The sequence below is a fragment of the Eulemur rufifrons genome, chromosome 12 (genome assembly GCF_041146395.1).
Source record: "Eulemur rufifrons isolate Redbay chromosome 12, OSU_ERuf_1, whole genome shotgun sequence".
NCBI lineage: Eukaryota > Metazoa > Chordata > Mammalia > Primates > Lemuridae > Eulemur > Eulemur rufifrons.
In genome coordinates this window covers 25571213-25592378 of record NC_090994.1, presented here as the reverse complement: position 1 = coordinate 25592378, position 21166 = coordinate 25571213, and the positions used below count along the sequence as shown (strand labels likewise).

Genomic DNA, 21166 nt, shown 5'->3' with positions numbered 1-21166 from the left:
CTTCAGATCAAAAAGTCCCTTCAGCAAAGTTCGAACTGGCCCTGGAAGGGGTCGCAAACGTAAAATCACGCTCTCCAGCCAATCAGCATCATCATCGTCAGAAGAAGGATATTTAGAGCGAATAGATGGCTTGGACTTCTGCAGAGATGGCAGTGTCCCACTGAAATTCAACAAGAAAACCAAAGGGCTCATTGATGGCCTTACCAAATTCTTCACCCCTTCCCCCGATGGGCGGAAAGCTCGAGGGGAAGTGGTGGACTACTCTGAGCAATACAGAATCAGGAAAAAGGGCAACAGAAAATCAAGCACTTCAGATTGGCCCACAGGTAAAAATTTGAAACAAATTTGGAAACAAAGTATTCCATAAGTGTATTATTTGGAATAACACTAATCTAGACTAGATTTATATTTGATTATAAAAATTGGTTATGAAATATAAAAACATTAAAAATACATATTTAGGTGATGCTAACATGATAACTCTGTCAGGAATTTAGAGGCTGGAGATGAAGTTGCAGAGTGGATCAGTGGGAGCTCTTGGGCAAAAGGAAGCTGCATTTTTGGTAGAACCACAAAGAATATACCTACAGAAATTTGAGGTGTAACCTTGAATCAAGGATAATTTTACATTTCATAAATTGTTAAGTAAATCGTGTGATGAGTATCATGATACTTGTTTTATTCCCAGAAGGAAATTGGAAAGAGTAGAGGTGAGTAAAATGCTGCTGTTCTAAACATAAAGACCAAAATACATGCAAATGTGATAAGGTCATTGATTTTTCTACTTCAAATCTTGGCAGATATAGTTTTAAGTTTTCATGGATTATACTTAAAAAGAGAGAGAGAGAACCACAGCCCCAGACTGTTTGCTTATGTGTCACCCTAAGTTCCCTGGTTTGCAAAGTAGAAAACATCTGTGGAGAGGACTTAATAGTGTCGCAGATAATTCAAGTCAGAAGAGAAGAATTTGATTGGCTTCCAGATAATTAAAGCTTAAAATAGTCTTGTTGCTGACCCTTGAGTTTAGGAAAACTAACCCTGTGAAGGAAGCAGAAAGGGCTCTGGGGAAAGCAGAAGGAAAAGGAACTCTTTGGATCACAAGGGCCAAAGTTATAGTGTCTCATCTACTGCAAAAGAATTTCTTAACTTTGATTTCCTCCCGAGTATGCCAGTGGCGAATGAGTGTGTTCACTGCTCCTTCACGTTCCTGCTGACACAAGTTGCTGAGTGCTCCGTTACAGGAGAGAAAGTCCTCCTCGTTGTCGGATTCCCTGTTCATGCTCTATCAATTGGCTTTTCAGCAGGGTGGCAGCCAGCTAATTACTCTTTAAGCGTTTAAGACTTTTCATGTCTTTATCAGCCATGTAGACTGTAGATAAACTCCAGTCTGAGAGTGTTTATCTAAGAAACATTCTAAGAAAATATGCAATCCATTTAGATTGGACTTGGAAAGAATCTCAAAGCAAATCCTAATGAAAGACATATTTGAATTAACCATTTGCAGTGGTTTATTAGAAGAATCTACTAGAAACTTTTAGAAATAGAAATAGAGCAAAGTATAAAGTATATGGAGAAGAGAACCAATATTGAGCTTTAGGCATTGGTTTCTAAGCTCTGTCATCTTCTGTACAGTTTAAGGAACAGTTTTGCATCTTGTGATGCAGTGCTGTCAAACGCTGTACATCTGTGCCTGCATCCATCATGCACTAGGGGGCATTAAAGTCACTTACTACCTTGAGATTGTACTTTTTTTTTTTTCAGTTTGGGAATGTTGTTACCAGTGAGTCCTTGTCCTTTTTTTTTTGGTATTAAATGAATAATAGCCTGTATGTGCAGTTGATTTGAAAAGAACTGTCACTGACTGGTCTTTTTATCCATACTCATGCAAAGAGGAAATGAGGCCACAGCATTGTCGTCCTCAAATACAAAGAATAATGATCTACATAATTTTCAAATATTCCCTTCACTAGTTTTTTTTCCCAGTTGAGGAAGATCCATCATTTAGTAGATAATTGTCATTAATTTTTCATACTTAACCAGAGGATTATCATCTGTGATCCTCAGGTTTGTGGAGTTTGTGTCTTAAAAGGGCACCCAGGTACGTGCAGTGGCTCACGCCTGTAATCCTAGCACTTTGGGAGACAGAGGCAGGAGGATTGCTCGAGCTCAGGAGTTCAAGACCAGCCTGGGCAAGATAATGAGACTCCTGTCTCTGCCAAAATTAAAAAAAATTAGCCGGGTGTGTTGGCACACACCTGTAGTCCTAGCTGCTTGGGAGCCTGAGATAGGAAGATCACTTGAGCCCAGGAGTTTGAGGCTGCAGTGAGCTATGATTGCACCATTGCATTCCAGCTTGGGCAACAGAGGGAGATCTTGTCTCAAGAAAGTAAAAATAAATAAAAGGGCACCCAGAATGTGGTGGGAGTTAGGACTTCCTAACGTAAGTTAAGGTAGCTATTTCAAAGATTATCTTTTTGAACCTTGATGTGTTTAAACTCATACTAAAAGTGTCATATTCATACTATTTCAAAGTAAATTCATACCCTTTAGGCCCTTTTCCTGTTCTGCCTTTGTGTGTATTAAAATATAATTTCTTTTAATGAAGTTTATATTTAGTTATGTGATATTTTTAGGAAGCTTTAAGACAGTTCAGGATTTTTACTATAAGGCAGATATAATATGTAAATATTCTTTATTGAATAGTATCCATCTAGGAGTCAATTTAGTGCTATCTTCTTCTCTGTTTATAAATAATATTAAGGTCTTTTAGTGGAAATAAAGACTTCTGAAATTTTTTCTAGTTCATATATTAACAGAGGATAGTACAGATAACATGTGAGTGAGCCTTTTCTTTATATGCAGACAATCAGGATGGCTGGGATGGCAAACAAGAAAGTGAGGAACGGCTCTTTGGGAGCCAGGAAATCATGACTGAGAAAGATATGGAATTATTTCGTGATATCCAAGAACAAGCACTGCAGGTAAAGTTGGATATTCGGGTTGGGCAATCAAGCAACTTATTTCTGGATGAGAAACAGAGGATGACATTGTAGGTAAAGCAGCAATTTGTCTGTTTAATCTAGAATATTTGTGGTTTGTGTGTATACAGTTCTGCTGGTTACGATATTCTTTTCAAACCCAAGATAACTGCTTTGGTTTTGCAGATAAACACATTGCATTGATTACCAGTATTATTTTGTGAAGAAGTTTGGTATTTGACCAAAAAACAAACAAAAACCAAGCTTCTCAAGAGTGATGAAGCACCCATTCATTAATTGAAGACATACTTGTTAAACACTTCTGCCTTGATCCTTTGTGACACATGGCAAGATATAAATGTATAGACAAAGAATCTGCGTAAGTGCCAGATGCCAGAGATGCCAACACGAATGACAGAGTTCTTTCCCTTAAATGTAGTTTAGAAGAGACGTGTAAATAAATAATATTATTAATGTGAAAAGTTCAATTATAAAATACATTGTGTTTTGGAAGAATAGGGAAGCAAGCATCCAACTCTGCCTGGGGACGTCACAGGATTCATTGAGGGGTCTTAAAGGACATGTGGAGATTTATCAGGCTGATGGGATAGGGTCCTGTATCACCCAGAGGAGCAGAGTGAAGATGGAGCAGACTTGAATTGGGGGAAGCACGCTTAATTGTGGGAATTAAAATGGCTTAGGATAAAGAACACAGGGTGTAGAGAATGGCAGGAGATGAGGTTAGAAAAGTCTGTAGGGACTAGATCATAAACGCTCTTTGCAACCAACCAGTTTACCATGTAAGCCAAGTTGAGTTCTCAATCTCTTATCCTGAAAGAAAGAATTTATAAGGCTAATGCCGGGGATTCCAGTTGTGTAGGTAAAACTCTCTGGATTTAAGATACCGATTGGTGAATAGACTGTTTATGTCTGTTTAAGACAGTTTTGAAAATAAAAAATATATATATAAATACTTAGCAAGAATTTACTCAGCCTTCTACCGAATTATGATTTAATAAAGTATTGGCTTTTAGTCAGATAGACCTGGGTTCAAGTCTTGGTGTGTCAGTTACTAACTTCTACTTTGGGCAAGTTGCTTAATCTCCCAAGGCCTGTTTCCTTTCCTACTAATAACTAAAATAAAGTATTATAGGTACTATAGTAGAAATCTACATGAAGTTCATTGAGAACTCCAAGGGGGCATAGTTATGTTCTTCCTGACTGGAAGAACTGGTTTTTTCCCAAGTAAGTTGAAGACATAATGCTAATATCCCTTTACTCCTAATTTATTTATGTGTATTTCCTAAAACAAGGATGTTCTCATACATGACCATGATCTAATCATCAGATCAGGAGTTTAGCACATAAAGTACTATTGTCTAATTTAGTTGTCATGTCTCTTTAGTTTCCTCCTAACCTGAACAGTTCCTCAGGCTGGGCGTGGTGGCTCACACCTGTAATTCCAGTACTTTGGGGTTATCGCAGGAGGATCGCAGTTCAAGATGAGTCTGAGCAAGAGTGAAACCCTGTCTCTACCAAAAAAAAAAAATTAAAATTTAGTTGTCATGGTGGCATGCACCTTTAGTCCAAGCTGCTTGGGAGGTTGAGGCAGGAAGATCACTTGAGCCCAGGAGTTGCAGTGGGCCATGATCCCACCTCTGCACTCTAGCGTGGGCAACAGAGGAAGACCCTGTCTTAAGAAATAAAAAAAGGAATGGTTCCTTGGTCTTTATCTTTCATGACCATGACAGTTTTTATTCCGTAGAATGTCCTTCACTTTGAGCGTGTTTTATTTTTCATCCTGATTAGAAAATACCACAGGGGTAATGTGTCCTCCTCAGTACATCATACCAGAAGGCATGTAGTATCTATTTGTCTCTTTACAGGTGATGCTAACTTTGATTACTTGCTTAAGATGATGTTCTGTCATGTTTCTTCTTTGTAAAAATTGTTATTTTCTACCTATAATTAAGTATCTTGTGAGGACATACTTTGAGGTAAATATGTAAATGCCCTGTTTCTCATCAAACTTTCACCGACTAGATTTAACATCCAGAGAGGATTCTTGCTTGAAATAGTTACTTTTTTGATCACCAAACATGATTTTCTAATTTTACCATTTCTTTTTTGATTTATTGATTGATATTCTGAGAAAGAACTATTTCTTCTTCCCACTTTTTTTTTTCATTTAGACTCATAGATTCTTATTTTATGGGTTATAATCAATTGCTTTTAGTATTTATTTTGATGGTTAAATTGATCCAAATTTGGGCAGGAGGAAGCTTCTTTAAGCTGGCTCCTGTGTCCTTTCTGGCTCCTGTGTCCTTTCATCATTTTATTTACTTCTGGCCACAGCCAGATGTTCTAGGCTCTTGTTCTAGCCATAGATCCCTGGCTCCTTTTAGTGGAGAATGGAAGTAAACGCTAGTTCTATTGTTATACTTCCTTAGAAGGCCCGAACAGGTGTCATCCTTATTTTCTCTCTCTCTGTCGTATTCCACAGTCAGTCCATCAGCAAATCCTAATGGTTCGAATGTATTCAGAATATGTCTAGTTCTTAACTGCTTCCAAGCTATGGTCATCTCTGGCTTGGGCTATTATGATAGTCTCCTGACTACTCTCCTTGCTTCTACTTTTGCTCCCCACTCTGATCTCTACCCAGGGGCCAGAGTAATTATTTTCAAACTTAAGTTGGATCATATCACTCTTTTGCAGAGAAAATCTCCTGTCTTTCAGTCTTGCTGAGAACTTTTAAAAACTCAGAGCCTTTATTCTCCGCTCCAAGGCTCAGTGTGGTCTTGTGTCAGCTCCTATTTGTCTGCTCTCATTCCACTCTTGCCCTTATCACTCTGCGCCAGCTGCGGTCACCTCTTCCTCAGACACACCCGGTGCACCTGCCTGGAGCCTGCACTTGCCGTGCCTCTGGGTTGCCCTGCCCTAGAGTCGATGCTGCTCAGTGTGCCCTCTGGTCAGAGAGGCTTCCCTGCCTCCCAGACTGTTAAGAAGATAGCTTACCTGCCTGCTTTTTCTACATGGCACTTACCACCTTTTGAATTTAAATATTTGCTTCTAGAATGTAAGCACCTAGAGAGCAGGGACTTTCTTTTTGGTCACTGCTGTATACTGAGTACTTGGAATATAGTAAAAGCTAGGTAAATATTTGTTTAATGAATTGGTATTTGAATGAAATTTGCTGCTAGGAGAAGTGGGGCAGTAGTTGGAATGAGAGGAATATGGAGAGAGAGATGACCAGAGAGAGTTAAAAGAGGGGTGGTGAGCTCTGCTGAGGCTCAGTGGAGACAGTGTAAATTCATATTGACAATAATCTGGCTAATTGTGTGTTTCTTCCAGCATGTTATTAAACTTGTGATTGTCCCCATATGTATCTGGCATCAAAGAAATAAATAGATATTAGAAGTCTAATTCATGGTTATTTTCATTGGCAATGCACTAAAATTCTGTTGGTGGTGATATTTCTCCATGGGGTTTATTCATTTCGTATTCATATGCTTGTTACTAGAGCTACAGGGTAAACAAAAAAAACATAGACTCTGCCTTCATGAAGATTTTGGTCTCATGAGTGAGACATTAAACAGCCATAAAAGTAATTACAAACTAACAGGAGGAAGAAAATAAGAATGCAGTGAGAGATTATAACAGGAGCCTCCTGATGTACATTGCTGAGGGTTGAGATTAGAGGGAGTGTGAGAAGGGAAGACTTCTTTGAAGAAGTAACAATTTATACAGCGTTCTAAAAGCTAAGTCCAAAGCCAGCAAGGGAGTAGAGCTAGAGAGAAGAATATTCAAAATGCAAGTAGACTGCCTGTGTAAACATCTTGAGACATGAAAGAAGCTGATAAATTTGAGGAACTAAAGTTCAGCGTAAATAGAATACAATGAATAAAAAGTTTCACAAGATGTGATGCTGGAGAGAGAGACTGAAGCCAGAATTCGGGATTTGGGGTTTTATCATAATTGGAATGGGAAGCCATTGAATGGTTTTTAGCAAGGAAATAGCAAGATCAGAGTTTTATTAAATACTGGGGTTTTTGGCCATTGCATGAAGAATGGATTGGAATTAAGCAGGATTGGAAGCAGGGGGACCACTTCATAGGCCTTTTCCGGTGATCGGGATGAAAGTAGATGGTAGGTTGGCCTAGAGAGGTGATAGTGGAAATGAAAAGGAAGTGGTTGGATTTAGAATATATTTTAAAGAATATATATTTCTGCTGATTCAAAACTTGATGATAGATTTGATGTGAAGTTTGAGGGAACAAGAGATTATCAAAGATGACTTCCACATGTTCTCTGACTTAATGAAGTGATTTGAAGCCAATTGGGAAAGTTAATGTTGATTAGATAAGAGGATGTTTTGAATAATAAAAGGATTTATAAAGATAATACAGAAAGTCATTTTTGATAGCATAGATATGACTTAGTAAAAGTGCTTCAACCTGAGTTTCAAAAATTTTGTAAGAAGATTTTATTACAGTGTCTTTGATAGTCTTACAGCAGTACCAACAAAAGCCAGATGATAAAGAGTTAATGTTGGAATCCATCCAACCAGCAGCACATCATTTATTGAGTGCCTACAGTGTTCTAAACTGTGCTAGTGTAGGGGCTATCAGGAAGACATGGTTTCTATTCCCTCAGACTTTACAGTCTAGAAGGAAACTTAACGCAAAAAAGCAAATCCAGTATTTGCTCATAGTGATTATTTTGACTAGTTAAACTTTATGTAGAACATTAAGTCAAGAATTATTGAAATGTTTACCAAGATTTTTTTCAAAAAAGGTCAGCCATTGATTTTTATTTTTAAAATTATTGCAGGCAGTAGGTGAAGTAGGGATATAGTTCGCCCAGTACTGTGTTCTGTCATGGGCTATACAATGTGCACTTCCATAAAAAAGAGCTGCCTCTGAAAAGTGGAAGCATGAAAAAATTAATAGTATAGGTTTTTGTTCTAGAATTTTATTTCAACTGTGATTGTATAAGCTTGAAGGAAATGATTTTTCCTGAAAGATCTATCAGCAGAAAGAAGCATTTATATTCAACTCATTCCATTGCAACATAAACAGCCTTCCTGAAATATATAGGATGATTTTTACTTAAAATTTCACCAAGGAGAACATTATATTTTTATGCTAATTTTAATGCTTTCTGATTTTGAAGGATTCCTTTGGTTTTGTGTGGTTCTAAAAAAGTTACAGAGCATTTTTGAAATCTGTGTGGGCTATTAAAATATTTTGCTGCCTTGCATAAAGAGTTAGTTATTAAATTAAAATAGAGTAAACTAGGTTCGACAACTTTATTAACCATATGAGGTAGGGATTATTATCCCCATTTTACATAGGAGGAAATTGATACTTCTAGTTGAGTGACTTCCCCTAAGTTATATAACTAGTAATAGCAGAGCTGGAATTAACACTTCGGCCTATGTGACTTCAAATTCTGTGCCCTTAATCATGGTTACATCCGGCATTACGCTATGAAAAAATGTTACGGATGCAGCAAAATCATTAGGCATGTACTAGGTGCAAACAGGTAGAGGTGCCTAGGAAGATAAACAGCAAACAGTGGCGCAGAGCACCCAGTAAGCATCCTTCATGAATGTGTTCGATGATATATAGACTCTTCCACATGTTCACAGATGTTCATGGTTTGCTGTGGCAAGAATTTGTGTGATCACAAAGTAGTCACAAAAGAAGCAGGGCTCAAGAATGATCAGATTTAGGTAAAGTGAGAGGATTAGGGCTTACCAGTTAGAGTATCAGCTTTAAGGAAGAAATGACTGCTTTACTGTCTTCCTCCTTCATTCACTAGGGATACATTCTAAGACCCCCAGTGGATGCCTGAAATCATGGATAGTAGTGAATCCTGTATACACTATGCTATGTTTTTTCCTGTACATACATACCTGTGATAAAGTTTAATTTATAAATTAGGCACAGTAAGAGATTAACAACAATAATAAGATAGAACAATTATAATAATATAATAAAAATTATGTGAATGTGGTCTTTGTCTCTCTCAGAGTATCTTATTGTACTGTACGTACCCCCGCTTCTTGTGATGATGTAAGATGGTAACATTTGTACCGAAGCTGACCACAGGCAACTGAAACCATGGAAAGCAAAACCTCAGATAAGGTAGTACTACTGTAAATATCTCCAGCTGGAGGCAAAGACACATTTTTTTATTTACCTGTGTCTTCCTAGAACCTGCCACTAAGAGAGCAAGCAGAAGCTCACATTTATCCAGTGCTTACTACATGAATGATGTAGTGCTTTAAGCGCTTTGCAAGTATCAACTCATTTAATCCCTTCAACAAAGCTAGGAACTAACTATTAATAGCTCAACCAAGGTTCCACGGCAGAGATATTAATAGGATTTGAACCGTGCTGGCTATTTCTAGTATCTAGACTCTTAACTGCTATCTTAATAAGTACTATAAATTTGGGCTAAATTGTCAAATGAACGAACTCAAAGTACATCTAAGCGGCCTTTAATATGTGACTTATGTGAATAATTAATGGGTAAATGCCTTAACACTGCGGTCCCCAATCCCTGCTCCCTGGCCTGTTAGGGAGCAAGCTGTGCATCACCACCTGAGCTCCACTCTCCTTCCCCCACGCCCATCCATGGAAAATTGTCTTCCGTGAAACTTAGGAACCGGGCCACACAACGGGGTGAGCAGTGGGCAGGCAAGTGAGGGAAGCTGCATCTGTATTTACAGCCACTTCCCTGGCTCGCATCACTGCCTGAGCTCTGCCTTCCCCCTCACCCCACCCCGTGAAAAAATTATCTTCCATGAAACTGGTCCCTGGTGCCAAAAAGGTTGGGGACCACTGCCTTAACACACTAAATAGCCCCCATTCCCCATTCCTATTAATAACTTCACCAGTATCAAGGAGAAATCACTTCAGCAACAACAAAAAATGTCGTGTGGGTATGTTGAAATCCTGTCATGCCACAACTAATATCCTCATGCTAACTTTGAAAACCCTCCAAAATTCAGCTCTATACTGGTAATTCAATTTATTTCTTACCATTGCCCAACAAGTGTTTCACTTATTTTATCTCAAAGTAAACTATAGGCGTCCTCAATTTGCATGATGCAATGTTAACTGAAACCCATGCATGTCAGAACTGAGATCAGATCTGTTGCCTCAGAAATGAGGACACAATTCTGATGTGCACATGTTTCCATTAACATGGTGCCATAGAAAGCAAGCACTGCCTTTTTGGGCAGGTATTGTGTTCTGTATGTCTTTTCCACATTGTGACTGCACATAGTAGGTCCTCAAATATTTGTTGACCTGATGGGCCAGTAATCACACTGTCTTCTGTATTTATAGTAGTACCCCTCTTATCTGAGGTTTCACTTTCTGTGGTTTTGGTTACCCATGGTCTGAATGTTATCTCACATCATCACCACAAGAAGGATGAGTACAGTACAGTAAGATATTTTGAGAAACAGAGACCACCTTCACATAACTTTTATTATAGTATATTATTATAATTGTTCTATTTTATTATTAATCTCTTACTGTGCCTAATTTATAAATAAGTATGTATGTATAGGAAACAACATAGTAAATACAGGTCCTTATCTGGAATGCTTGGAACCAAGAGATGTGTCAAATTTTTTGGGGGTCCTAGGATAGTTGCATTATATATTTACTGGTTGAGCATCCTAAATCTGAAATCAGTGCTACAATGAGCATCATGTTCATGTTCAAAAAGTTTCAGATTTTGGATTTGCAGATTGGGGATGCTCAACCTATATAAGATTTGATACTATCTGTAGTTTCTGGCATTCACTGGGGGTCTTGGAATGTACCTCCTGTATAAACAAATAATTAAAATCATGTGCTTAGTAATAGGTACCTTTCTACTACGTGCCAAGTATTGTATTCAGCATTATATACCAATTTGTTGCAGTTGATTCAACCCTGTTTTTAACTACTTGCCCCCATTTTGCAGATGAAGACATTGAAACTTTAGAAGGATTATTTTACCTAGAGTTATACAGTTGTTAAATACCAGAGTCAGTATTTGAACTTACATAATATGACTCCACAGCCTTAACTCTTAACTGCTAATTTATGGTATAATGTTACCATAGAGATATGCAGAAGATCCTATAAGAATGAATAGGAAGGCATCTGACTAGGGATGTTAGGGAAGTCTTCCTAGAGGAGGTGCCATTTGACCAGGGTCTTGAAGGGATGAGTAAGAGTTTACTATTGGGTAAGACAAAGAAGTTATTTCCAATAGGACAGGTTCCGTGTGAGAAAGCTTATTGAACTCTTGGAGCTACATGTAGTTTGTTTGGCTGGAATTCAAGTGAGAGATGAGATTGGAAAGGTACTAGATAATGAAGATCCTGTGTTTCATGTCAAAGAGTTTGTGCTTTATCTTGTAGGTAAATAGCCCTTGAAGAACTACTAAAGAATTTTAAAAAATTGGGTGACATCTGTTTGCACTTCAGAAACTCAGAAAACCTGAACAAGGACATTTATCTACCAGTCAGATGATTATAGCAGTCAGAATGAGACGTGACTGGGGCCTAAATGAAGGCAAGGGAGACAGGTAGTAGGCAGAGATAATCTCACAGATAATCTTTCTGAGAAAAATTCAAGATAGAATGGAAAACGTCTAGTGTTGAGTTGGGACTGAGGGAGACGGTAGAACCAAGTAGGTTTTCTTGTGTTCTGTTTTGAGTAGGTGGTGATACTAAATGTAGGAATATAAGAAGAAGAGCTTATTTGGATGGAGAGGGAGACCGTGCTTGCATAAGCTGTGGGATTGTGTGAAATCTAAATTGGAGAACTTTGGCAGACTGGTTGTAGATAGAGATATACAGGAGGGCTTTGGGTAGATTTGCCATATTACCAGCACACAGATGATAGTTGAAACCACATAGATAATAACCATAGTTGTTCTCATAGATAACATTCATCTAGTAATAAATATTACTGAGTTCTGGTTACTATGTTCTAAGCACCTGAGACAGAGCAGTGAAAAAAACAGATTTGTTAAGGAATCCTTCCTCTTGGGAGCTTACAGTTGAGCTTATGGTGGAATGGAGTGAAGTAGGTGGTGTACCGTGTGGTAGTGTCACAGAAAAAAGTCAGAGGTGGAAGAGAGAATTCAGAGGGAGAGGATGGATGTGTGCAGTGTTGAATTGGTGGGTTGGGGGCTCTCTCTCTGACATTTAACAGAAACCTGAGGAGATGAACCATGTAGCTATCAGGAAGAGCATTCCAGGCAGAGGAGCAGGAAATGCAGAGGCCCTGAGTCAGGATTTGTGCTTGGCATGATCAAGGAAACACGAGGAGACCAGCGTGGTTAGAGCTGAGTAAGTATGGGGAAGCAGTAGTTAACAAGGTCAGAAACGTAATGGGAAGCCAGATTTCGCAGGGTCTTCTGGGCCATTGTCAGGACTGACTTTTACTCTGAATGAAATAGGAACCCTTGGAGGGTTTTGAGCAGAAGAGTGACGTGATGAAGTTAGGTTTTAACAGGATTGCTTTGGCTTCCGTTTAGATTGAGGGGGCAGTACAGAAGGAGGAAAAACTCGAGGAGACTTAAAATTATCTAAGTAAGAGACACGGTGGTTTGGATGCTAGTGATCGTGGCAGAATTGGAACTCTGACCATGTCTGAAGGTAGAGCTTTAGGATATGCTGATGGTTTGGATGGTTGTGAAAGCAAGGGGTCAAAGATGATGCCAGAACACAGTTGAAGGATGCAGTTGCCATTTACTGAGATGAGGGAGCATACAGGAAGAGGATGTTTAGGGAAAAGAAGATCAGGAGTTTGATTTTGGATGAGTTAAACTTGAGATGCTTAGAAGACAATTCAAGAGAGGGGATATCAAGTAGACAGTAGGATATATATCTCTAGAGTTCAAAGAACAGGTCTAAACTAAAAATTTAAATTTAGGACTCATCAGCAAGTAGGGAATATTTAAAAGAATGAGACTAGGTGTGATCACCGAAGGAGAAGAGAACGCTGAGGAGTCCTGAGGTAATCCAATGTTTAGAGATTAGAGAAACTGAGAAGGAATGGCCAATGAAGGAGAAAAACCATGGAGATTGTGGTTCCTTAGAAGCCAAGTGAAGAATATGTTTCAAGAAGGAAGTAAGGATCAGCTGTAAAATTCTGCAAATAGGTCAGGTAAAATGAAGGCTGAAAATTAATGGTCCGATTTAGCAACATGGAGGTAATCTTGGGGGCAGGGTAGGGTGAAAAGATATTTGGAGGGGGTTCAAGAAATACTAGAAGGGCTGGGCACGGTGGCTCACACCTGTAATCCTAGCACCCTGGGAGTCAGAGACGGAGGATCACCTGAGGTCAGGAGTTCGAGACCAGCCTGAGCAAGAGTGAGACCCCATCTCTACTAAAAATAGAAAAAAAAAAAAAAAATTAGCTGGACATGGTGGTTCACACCTATAGTCTCAGCTACTCGGGAGGCTGAGGCAGTTGCTTGAGCCCAGGAGTTTGAGGCTGCTGTGAGCTAGGCTTGATGCCACGGCACTCTAGCCCAGGCAACAGAGCGAGACCCTGTCTCAAAAAGAAAAGAAAAGAAAGAATAGAGGAAGAGAATTGATTATAGTAGTACTCTCTGGCCACTGTTTTGAGGTATTTTACAATGAATGGGAACAGAGAAAGAGATAGTAGTTGGATAGAGATGTGAGGGCAAAAAAAGATATACATTTTTTTTTTTTTGGCCGGGCGCAGTGACTCACGCCTGTAATCCTAGCACTCTGGGAGGCTGAGGCGGGAGGATCGCTTGAGCTCAGGAGTTCGAGACCAGCCTGAGCAAGAGCAAGACCCTGTCTTGACTAAAAATAGAAAAATTAGGCGGGTGTGGTGGCACATGCCTGTAGTCCCAGCTACTCGGGAGGCTGAGGCAGGAAGATTACTTGAGCCCAGGAGTTTGAGGTTGCAGTGAGCTATGATGATGTCACTGCACTCTACCTGGGGTAACAGAGCAAGACTTTGTCTCCAAAAATATAAATATATACCTTTTATGGAAGGAATAATTTATATGCCGATGGGAATGACCTAGTAGAGGGAAACTTGTTGATACAAAAAAGAGGGGAAACTGTTGGAATGATGTCTTTGAGTAGGCAGGAGAGGATGTCATCAGCACAAAGGTGGAGACCTTGGCCTTAGACCAGGAGCACAGTTAGTTTACCACAGCAGCAGGGAAAGGTAGGGTGTATGGCACAAAGGCTAGGCATGTACCGATGTGGTTAAGGAAAGCTATGGAAGTTCTCTTTTGATTGCTTCTAGTTTTTTAGTTGAGTAGGAAGCAAAGGCATTGGCTGAAAGCGCAGATGGAGTAAGAGGTATTGGAGGCTTGAGGAGACAGGAGAAAGTATGAAATTATCTTTTAGGAGAACGGGAGAGTGAGTAGAGTAGGGCCCGTTCGTGGTTATGAAGTATAATTAGAGGCTAGTTGGCACGATTCTGTGTTTTTCTCCAACCATGTTCAAATGTGAGGGTGATGACTTGGATTATGTGGAGAATTGAATTTAATGAGAGTTGGGATTTTGTTGTTGAGTCAGGAGAGAAGGAAGGAAGTTAAGGATGTATGCAAAGATGGAGTTACGCTGAAAGACTTCAGAGTCTAAGCCATCCGGAGAGAAAGGAGGGCGTGAGCAGAGTGAACGGCTGGTGGGACCACTGGATTACAGTTCCTCTGGAGGGAAAAGATAAAAAGAGGGTGGAGGACAGAATTCTAGATTTTATCAATATCTAGTGGTAAAAGTACCAGCAATGAGATGGAAAAGGAAATACCTGGTTGTAGAACAGAAGGATCAGGAGGAGAGAGCGGGAGGAAGTCGTTTATCCTGTGAGCTTTTTGGCTTAGCTGTCAGCGCTCTTCATACAGGCCACAGTTCTCTGTGCACAACTCTGAAATCCAGAGTCCTGAAAACTTAAAACTAAATTATGGTGATAGATATATATACCATAACATTTACCATTTTAACCATTTTTAAATGCACAGTTCACTGGCATTAAATATATTCGTATTGTTGTGCAACCATCACCACCGCCTGTCTCCAGAACTTTTTCATCTTGCAAAACTGAAACTCGGTGCCCATTAAGCAGTAACTACCCATCCTCCCAGCCCCTAGCAACCACCATTTTATTTCGTGTCTTTATTAATTTGACTATTCTAGGGATCTCATATAAGTGGAATTATACAATATTTGTCCTTTTGTGTCTGGCTTATTTCACTTAGCATAATGTCCCTGGGTTCATCCATAATATAGTATGTGTCAAAATGGCCTTTCTTAAGGCTGAAAAATATATACCACATTTTGTTTATCCATTCAGCCATCAAGGGACACTTGCATTGTTTCCACCTTTTGGCTGTTGTGAATAATGCTGCTATGGGCGTTGGTGTATGAATATCTGTTCTGGTACCTGCTTTCAGTTCTTTGGGGTGTGTTCCTAGAAGTGGACTTGCTAGATCATGTAATTCTGTTTAATTTTTTGAAGAACTACCATACTGTTTTCCACAGCACCTGTACCATTTTACATTCCCACCAGCAGTAGGACAAGGGTTACAGTTTCTCCACATCCTCATGAACACTTGATATTTTTTGGTGTTTTGTTTTGTTTTTTAAATAACAACCATCTTAATGGGTATGAACTAGTATCTCATTGTGGTTTGATTCGCATTTCCACAGTGATTAATGATGTTGAACTTCTTTTCATGTGCCTGTGGGCCATCTGTATATTTTCGTTGTGGAATGAAAAGGATTTTTTTATAACTCATTTTGCAGTAAGATCCCACTTTACCTCAACTGAATTGTTGGCAAAGCATGATCTGAACTAACTTGAGACTATTAATAATTCTTTACTTATCCCATTTAGTGTGCATACTCATGTTTTGCTAAAGATATATTAATGTGCCTGATTCTGGAGTGCTGCTCCAAATTCTGCTGGGGCTGTTGATTTAATACACTTGTTATGTACTATAATAATACTTCTCTAAAATCAGAAAAATTCAGAATTCAAAGCACATTCTACTCCAGTCCAAGGGTTTGGGATAAGAGTTTGTGGACTTGTAGAATCATTTCTTTGGAAAACTAAATTCCAGTGTAAAAAAACTTACAAACTTTTAGAATTTAGGGAGAAATTAATTGAGGGCTATTTATACTTTACTCATTTTGTTCTTTTCTGTCTTTATGCTTCACTCTTACTATTCCTACCCTGGTGTTTTTGCCTCTTCACCTCTTTGGGCCTTGTTTTTTCCATCTGTAAAGTGGGCATGTTGTTTTCTACTTTAAGGAATGGATTGAGACAAGAGTATAAAGCTCAGGGTGTGGCACCATTGTTGCTCCACAAACCCAATTGTCTTTATTCCTTCAGTTCATGCTCTCTCCATCTTGGGGCATGTAAACTCATTCTTACATAGCTCTTTCATCATGTGACTTTCAATCCCAAATGAATGGAATTGCTCACTCTAGTGTTCCGTGGGAAAATAGGCAAATAACCAGAAAGACAACTCTTCTCCCCACATTTCACAGTCTCGTACTGATAATAGAGGGGCCGTCCACCCTCTCCTGTCACCTCAGAATGTCATTCCCTGGTGGGGAAGGTGGAGGGGAGCTATCTAATGGACACATAGGGAAAAGGAGCAGGGCTGTAGTTACATAAATTGGTAAATTATTTACAGAATTTTGGCGTTTGTACCAGATCCAGAGTTGAGGCAGGAGTGGCATTTTTTATATTAGAAATTGTAATTCGATAAATCCTTTAATGTAAGCTAAGAGTTTTGTTTCTAGTAGGCATATTTACAGAGTTTTCTTTTGGTTTTGCCCAGTTACTAGTACGTTTAGTGGTCCCTCTTAGTTATCTTAGATTAAAAGACCAATTGTGACCTGGAATATATGTCATCTTATAAAGAATTGGATATATTCAAATGAGAATGGGGATATGAAATTGCAGAACTTGAGTTAAATGTTTAAAAACTATATTTTTATGCCCTTGATTATATTGGATATCTGCTGCTTTGGAAAGTCACATGTTTAATGAAAAAGGAATTTAGGCAAAAATTTTAAAATGACCTAGAAAATGTGACCTTGTAATTGAGATATTAACATTTGATTCTGGCCAGGACTGGGTTAGTGAGTGGTGTAGATGCAGCTGTTGCTTCCTCCCTGTGTGGCACAAGAGCCTTTGTAACTTCTAAATCTCGTACGCAGGAGCACCCTCACTCCGGAGGCTTGCTCCAGGGAGTTGGGAGCGGTGGCGGGCTGGATGAGCGCATGTGCGGGAGCCTGCCAAGGTTGGGTGGAGCGGGCAGAGGGGAACCTGCTGCGAGTCCAGTTCCGTACAGACTCTCTTAGTTGCGGTGATGTGCAAACAGTTGTACTGGAACTGGATATCTACTTTCACTTCAGGCATCCGCCTGGAAGAGCGGCGGGCAGCTGATGGGAAACCTCACAAAGAACAGGCAGTGCCACAGCAGGTGCATGTCTTCAACTTTTGGGCTTCCTATTTGGTTCTTGCCGTGGAAAGTTAGATTTGATCTGTGATGTTTGATTATTCTGAAATTTTTCTATATTGCCATTCTTATTTTGAGCTGCGATGATAGATGAAAAGATACACTTTATGAGCTAGAATACGTGGTTCTGGCATGTAGTTTAAAGAACAGCTTTTTAAAAATCTTTTTACAAAGTTCTGTTTTGGTTTTGAGAAATGAAAAAAATCTTATTTTAACCCTGCTTTGTATATTTCTTCACTTTTTTTTTTTTTTTTTGGAGGAGCCCCAGGACTTGGTGTTACAACACAATTTATCCAATTAATAGATGTTTGTCTTTTGTTTTGAGGCATCCAAGGAAGAGCTTCAGGTTTCACTTGGCTGTATTCCAGTATGAAACCTGAGATAAATCCCTTGGCCTTTTATAAAAGAACAGTGGAAAGACCAGGAAGAGTTTTGAAATGCGTTGTAGTGAAGAGACTTCTTTCTTATAAATGAATTTATATAAAACCAGCGAATAAAAATCTCTGATCATTTTAGTTTTGTTAGAAGATACGTGTGTTATGTGTGTGTGTGTCTGTAGGCTCCAACAGGGAACTTTTAATAATCTCTTAGTGGTCTCTAAAGCATAAATTTGAAGGATAATTTTGGTGGTTCTTTTGATGAAGAGTTATTAATACTTGTATTTGATTAAGCTAAATTCTAGTTTTGTCAGTTAATATTCATGGAGCTTCTGTGATGCACACACACACACACACACACACACATTTATATATGAATCTGTTGCTAGATTAGGTACAGAGCAAAACAAATTGCCCTTGAATTTAAGGTCTTAAAACCCAGTCTTTGTTGTCTTTAGCAATGGCTTATGTTTGAATTGCTGGTATAGAAATCAAACAAGTCATAAAAGCTTTAAAACCTTATTCTTTTTTTTCAGTATAGTTGTTCAGATGTTTGCAGGGATAAAGGGCATAGAGATTGTTTTCATTATAAACAGAAGGTAGAAAAAAGGGGTAATCTATGTATAACAAAGTATCCTTTGGTCAAATCTGTGCAGAACTACTAATAAAGGGAATTTTAGGTATAATGTGAAATGAAGACTCTCTTGATATTTGTTTTGTCTTATTCTTTTCATACTGTTCTTGAACATCTATTCCCCTAAACCATAAAATCATCCTTTTCTATATGTGTTTACATGTTCAGTAGGTCATCTCCTTTGTTGCCAGCTGAGGTGGTATATGTATGACTTTGGCAGTGTTTCCCCCAAGACATACTTTTAAAAAAATTATATCACCAAATGCCAGCAGTTTCTATTTAATAAGTAAGTCATTGAGTGAGTTTAGTTGAGGAAAATGTTTTCAGCATTATTATATATAGAAAGTGCGATGGTACCAACTGCATTTGGTTCTAAGGGATTTAATAACATTTTTATTCTTTATTTGGTCCTCTGTTTAAAGAATAATACAGCTATTTCAAATAAACTTGTTAGCTTGTTCTTGGCTTTTTTGTTGTTGTTGTTCTGTGGAATCCTGAGACTCAAGATGACGTTTAGATTCAGATCCTCTTGTTATCTCAGTGTATCTAATTTAGCTAACTTTTCAATGTATTTCTTGACTGCACAGAAAGTTGGAGTGACTGGTCCCCCTGACCCACAAGTCCGTTGTCCTTCTGTCATAGAATTTGGGAAGTATGAAATTCACACCTGGTACTCCTCCCCGTATCCTCAAGAATACTCAAGGTATGTTTTGAGAGACCCTTTACCTTCTGTTTTTTAGATTCTTAGAACCCTTGAACAAGAAGGATCTTGAAGATGTTTACTTCAGTTTATTGTTTTACATTTACATTTGAGAAAACTGGGGGCTTTTAAATGTCCATAATAGCAATATGCTTTGGCAGCCACTTAATCCCAGTTGAGTTTAGATTTTCTCTTCTGTAACCTGTCCGAAAGCTGTTAAGATTAGAAACCTGACACATATTCAGAATAAAAGGGGAATGTCTTCACTCCTTACACTAATAATTTTTTTTAAGCAAAAGAACCATATATATATGTTAAAATAACGTTTTACTTGAGTAGCCTTTGATCTGAGTTTTTATAATTTAACAAACTTAGTGAATGGTTTGTTTTCCCAGGAATAATTGCACAAATGGTATAAAACTATAATTAAATAGTTTGGGTTTCCAGATATAAAAATTGATCGCTCACCAGCTTTTTGGGATAAGGCAGCATGCTTGGTGGAGCCAATTTGGTTTCGTGACTCAGCTCCGAAATTTATAAACTGTGTAACGTTAGAAGTTACCCAACTACTCTGTGCCTGAGTTTCCTCATCTGTAAAATGGGGATACTAATAGTGCCTGCTTCATAGGGTTATTATGAACATTAAATGAGTTAAAACATGTAGATCACTTAGAAACTGATAAGTGTTCAATGTCACTTATTATATTTTTTTCTTTAGGGTTGAAATTAAAAGAGATAAAATGTGATCAAAAATTAAACATTGGTTTATTTGAAGTACAACAGTTGTATTAATGCTCTCTAACCTGTAAACTACTTATGCCTCAGTTTTCCATCTGGCGGGGTGTTGTAAGGAGTAATAAATTACGGTGCTTTGTGGGTTAAACACATCGTCAAAGTATTCTCATCATGTAACTTTTTACCTATCGAGTAACATTGCCTGTCTAAAACATTAGCAAAATTAATTATGACAGCATTTGTTTAGTGCTCTACAAGAAGTAGAGTGCTTTAACGTGGGTTATTTCCAAGAAGCTGAGAGTAAGCCAGCATAGTTATCAGAAGGGCCATCCTGTAAAACTCAGTGTCTTTTTATTTTTCTTACTTCCATACAATGTAATAACTGCTTATCTGGTTTCCAAGTCTGTAGCAGAAGTAGAAAAATAGAAGAATGCCATTATAGACATTGAGCTCCATGAAGTAATAGCTAACGAAAAAAGAGGAAAAAACAAAACTCCAGGAAACTAATTGAGAGCCATTTACTGTAGGGTCAGTTAGCGCAAAGCACTGTGGTATATCTTTAAGGCAGCACTCTGTATCAGGGAATAACAGTCAGACTTTAAAAGAAGTTTAAATTATACTTATTTCTACGTTATTATATATTTAGATGATACATATATGCTAAAAGAAGGCAGGAAATTTCTCAACTACCTATAGAACTTAGGTGTTCAAGATAACTCATTTCTTGGGAGTTCTGGATAGCCAAGATCTTGTACGATCAAGAAGAAATATGCTGAGGAATTAATTTTCTTCATCAGGCTTAAAATAACATTATTCGATCATTTTTTTAGTGAGCTTTTTGCAAGCTGTCCAAATCACAAGAATGCTCAAGTTAGGAAAGAAAGCTATTCAAGGTGTCTGTCCACTGTTCCAGGGATTGTGGTACACATAGATTGAAACCACAGGCCCCTTGTCTCTTCTACTGAAGGAGAGGAAAGGAAATTAATAGGTTCAAGAATGGAAATAGAGAGCCAGCCTCAGCATTCACTTTTCGGAGAATGATGAGAATGGAACCATGAACTGTGGTCTTTTAAGATACCGAAAGCATTCCTTGAAAATGTTGCTTTTGTTTTGATGAGAGTGTCACTAGAACCAGGTGTGAGGGAACCTGGTTATCAGTGAGGGAGGAAGCAGTGCCAGCGGAAAAAAAGTTACCAAAAAGTATAAC

General features: G+C 38.5%; 1 protein-coding gene across 2 annotated transcripts in view; it reads left to right on the top strand.

Moving 5' to 3' along the window:
• KAT6A (lysine acetyltransferase 6A) overlaps window positions 1–21166 on the top strand; it is a 117132-nt gene that overhangs the window by 72987 nt on the left and 22979 nt on the right. For both annotated transcript variants that reach the window (XM_069485007.1, XM_069485008.1), the window contains 3 exons: window positions 7–326; window positions 2863–2981; window positions 19112–19227. In XM_069485007.1, the coding sequence (XP_069341108.1) occupies window positions 7–326; window positions 2863–2981; window positions 19112–19227 (555 nt within the window). The remainder of the gene's footprint in view (window positions 1–6; window positions 327–2862; window positions 2982–19111; window positions 19228–21166) is intronic.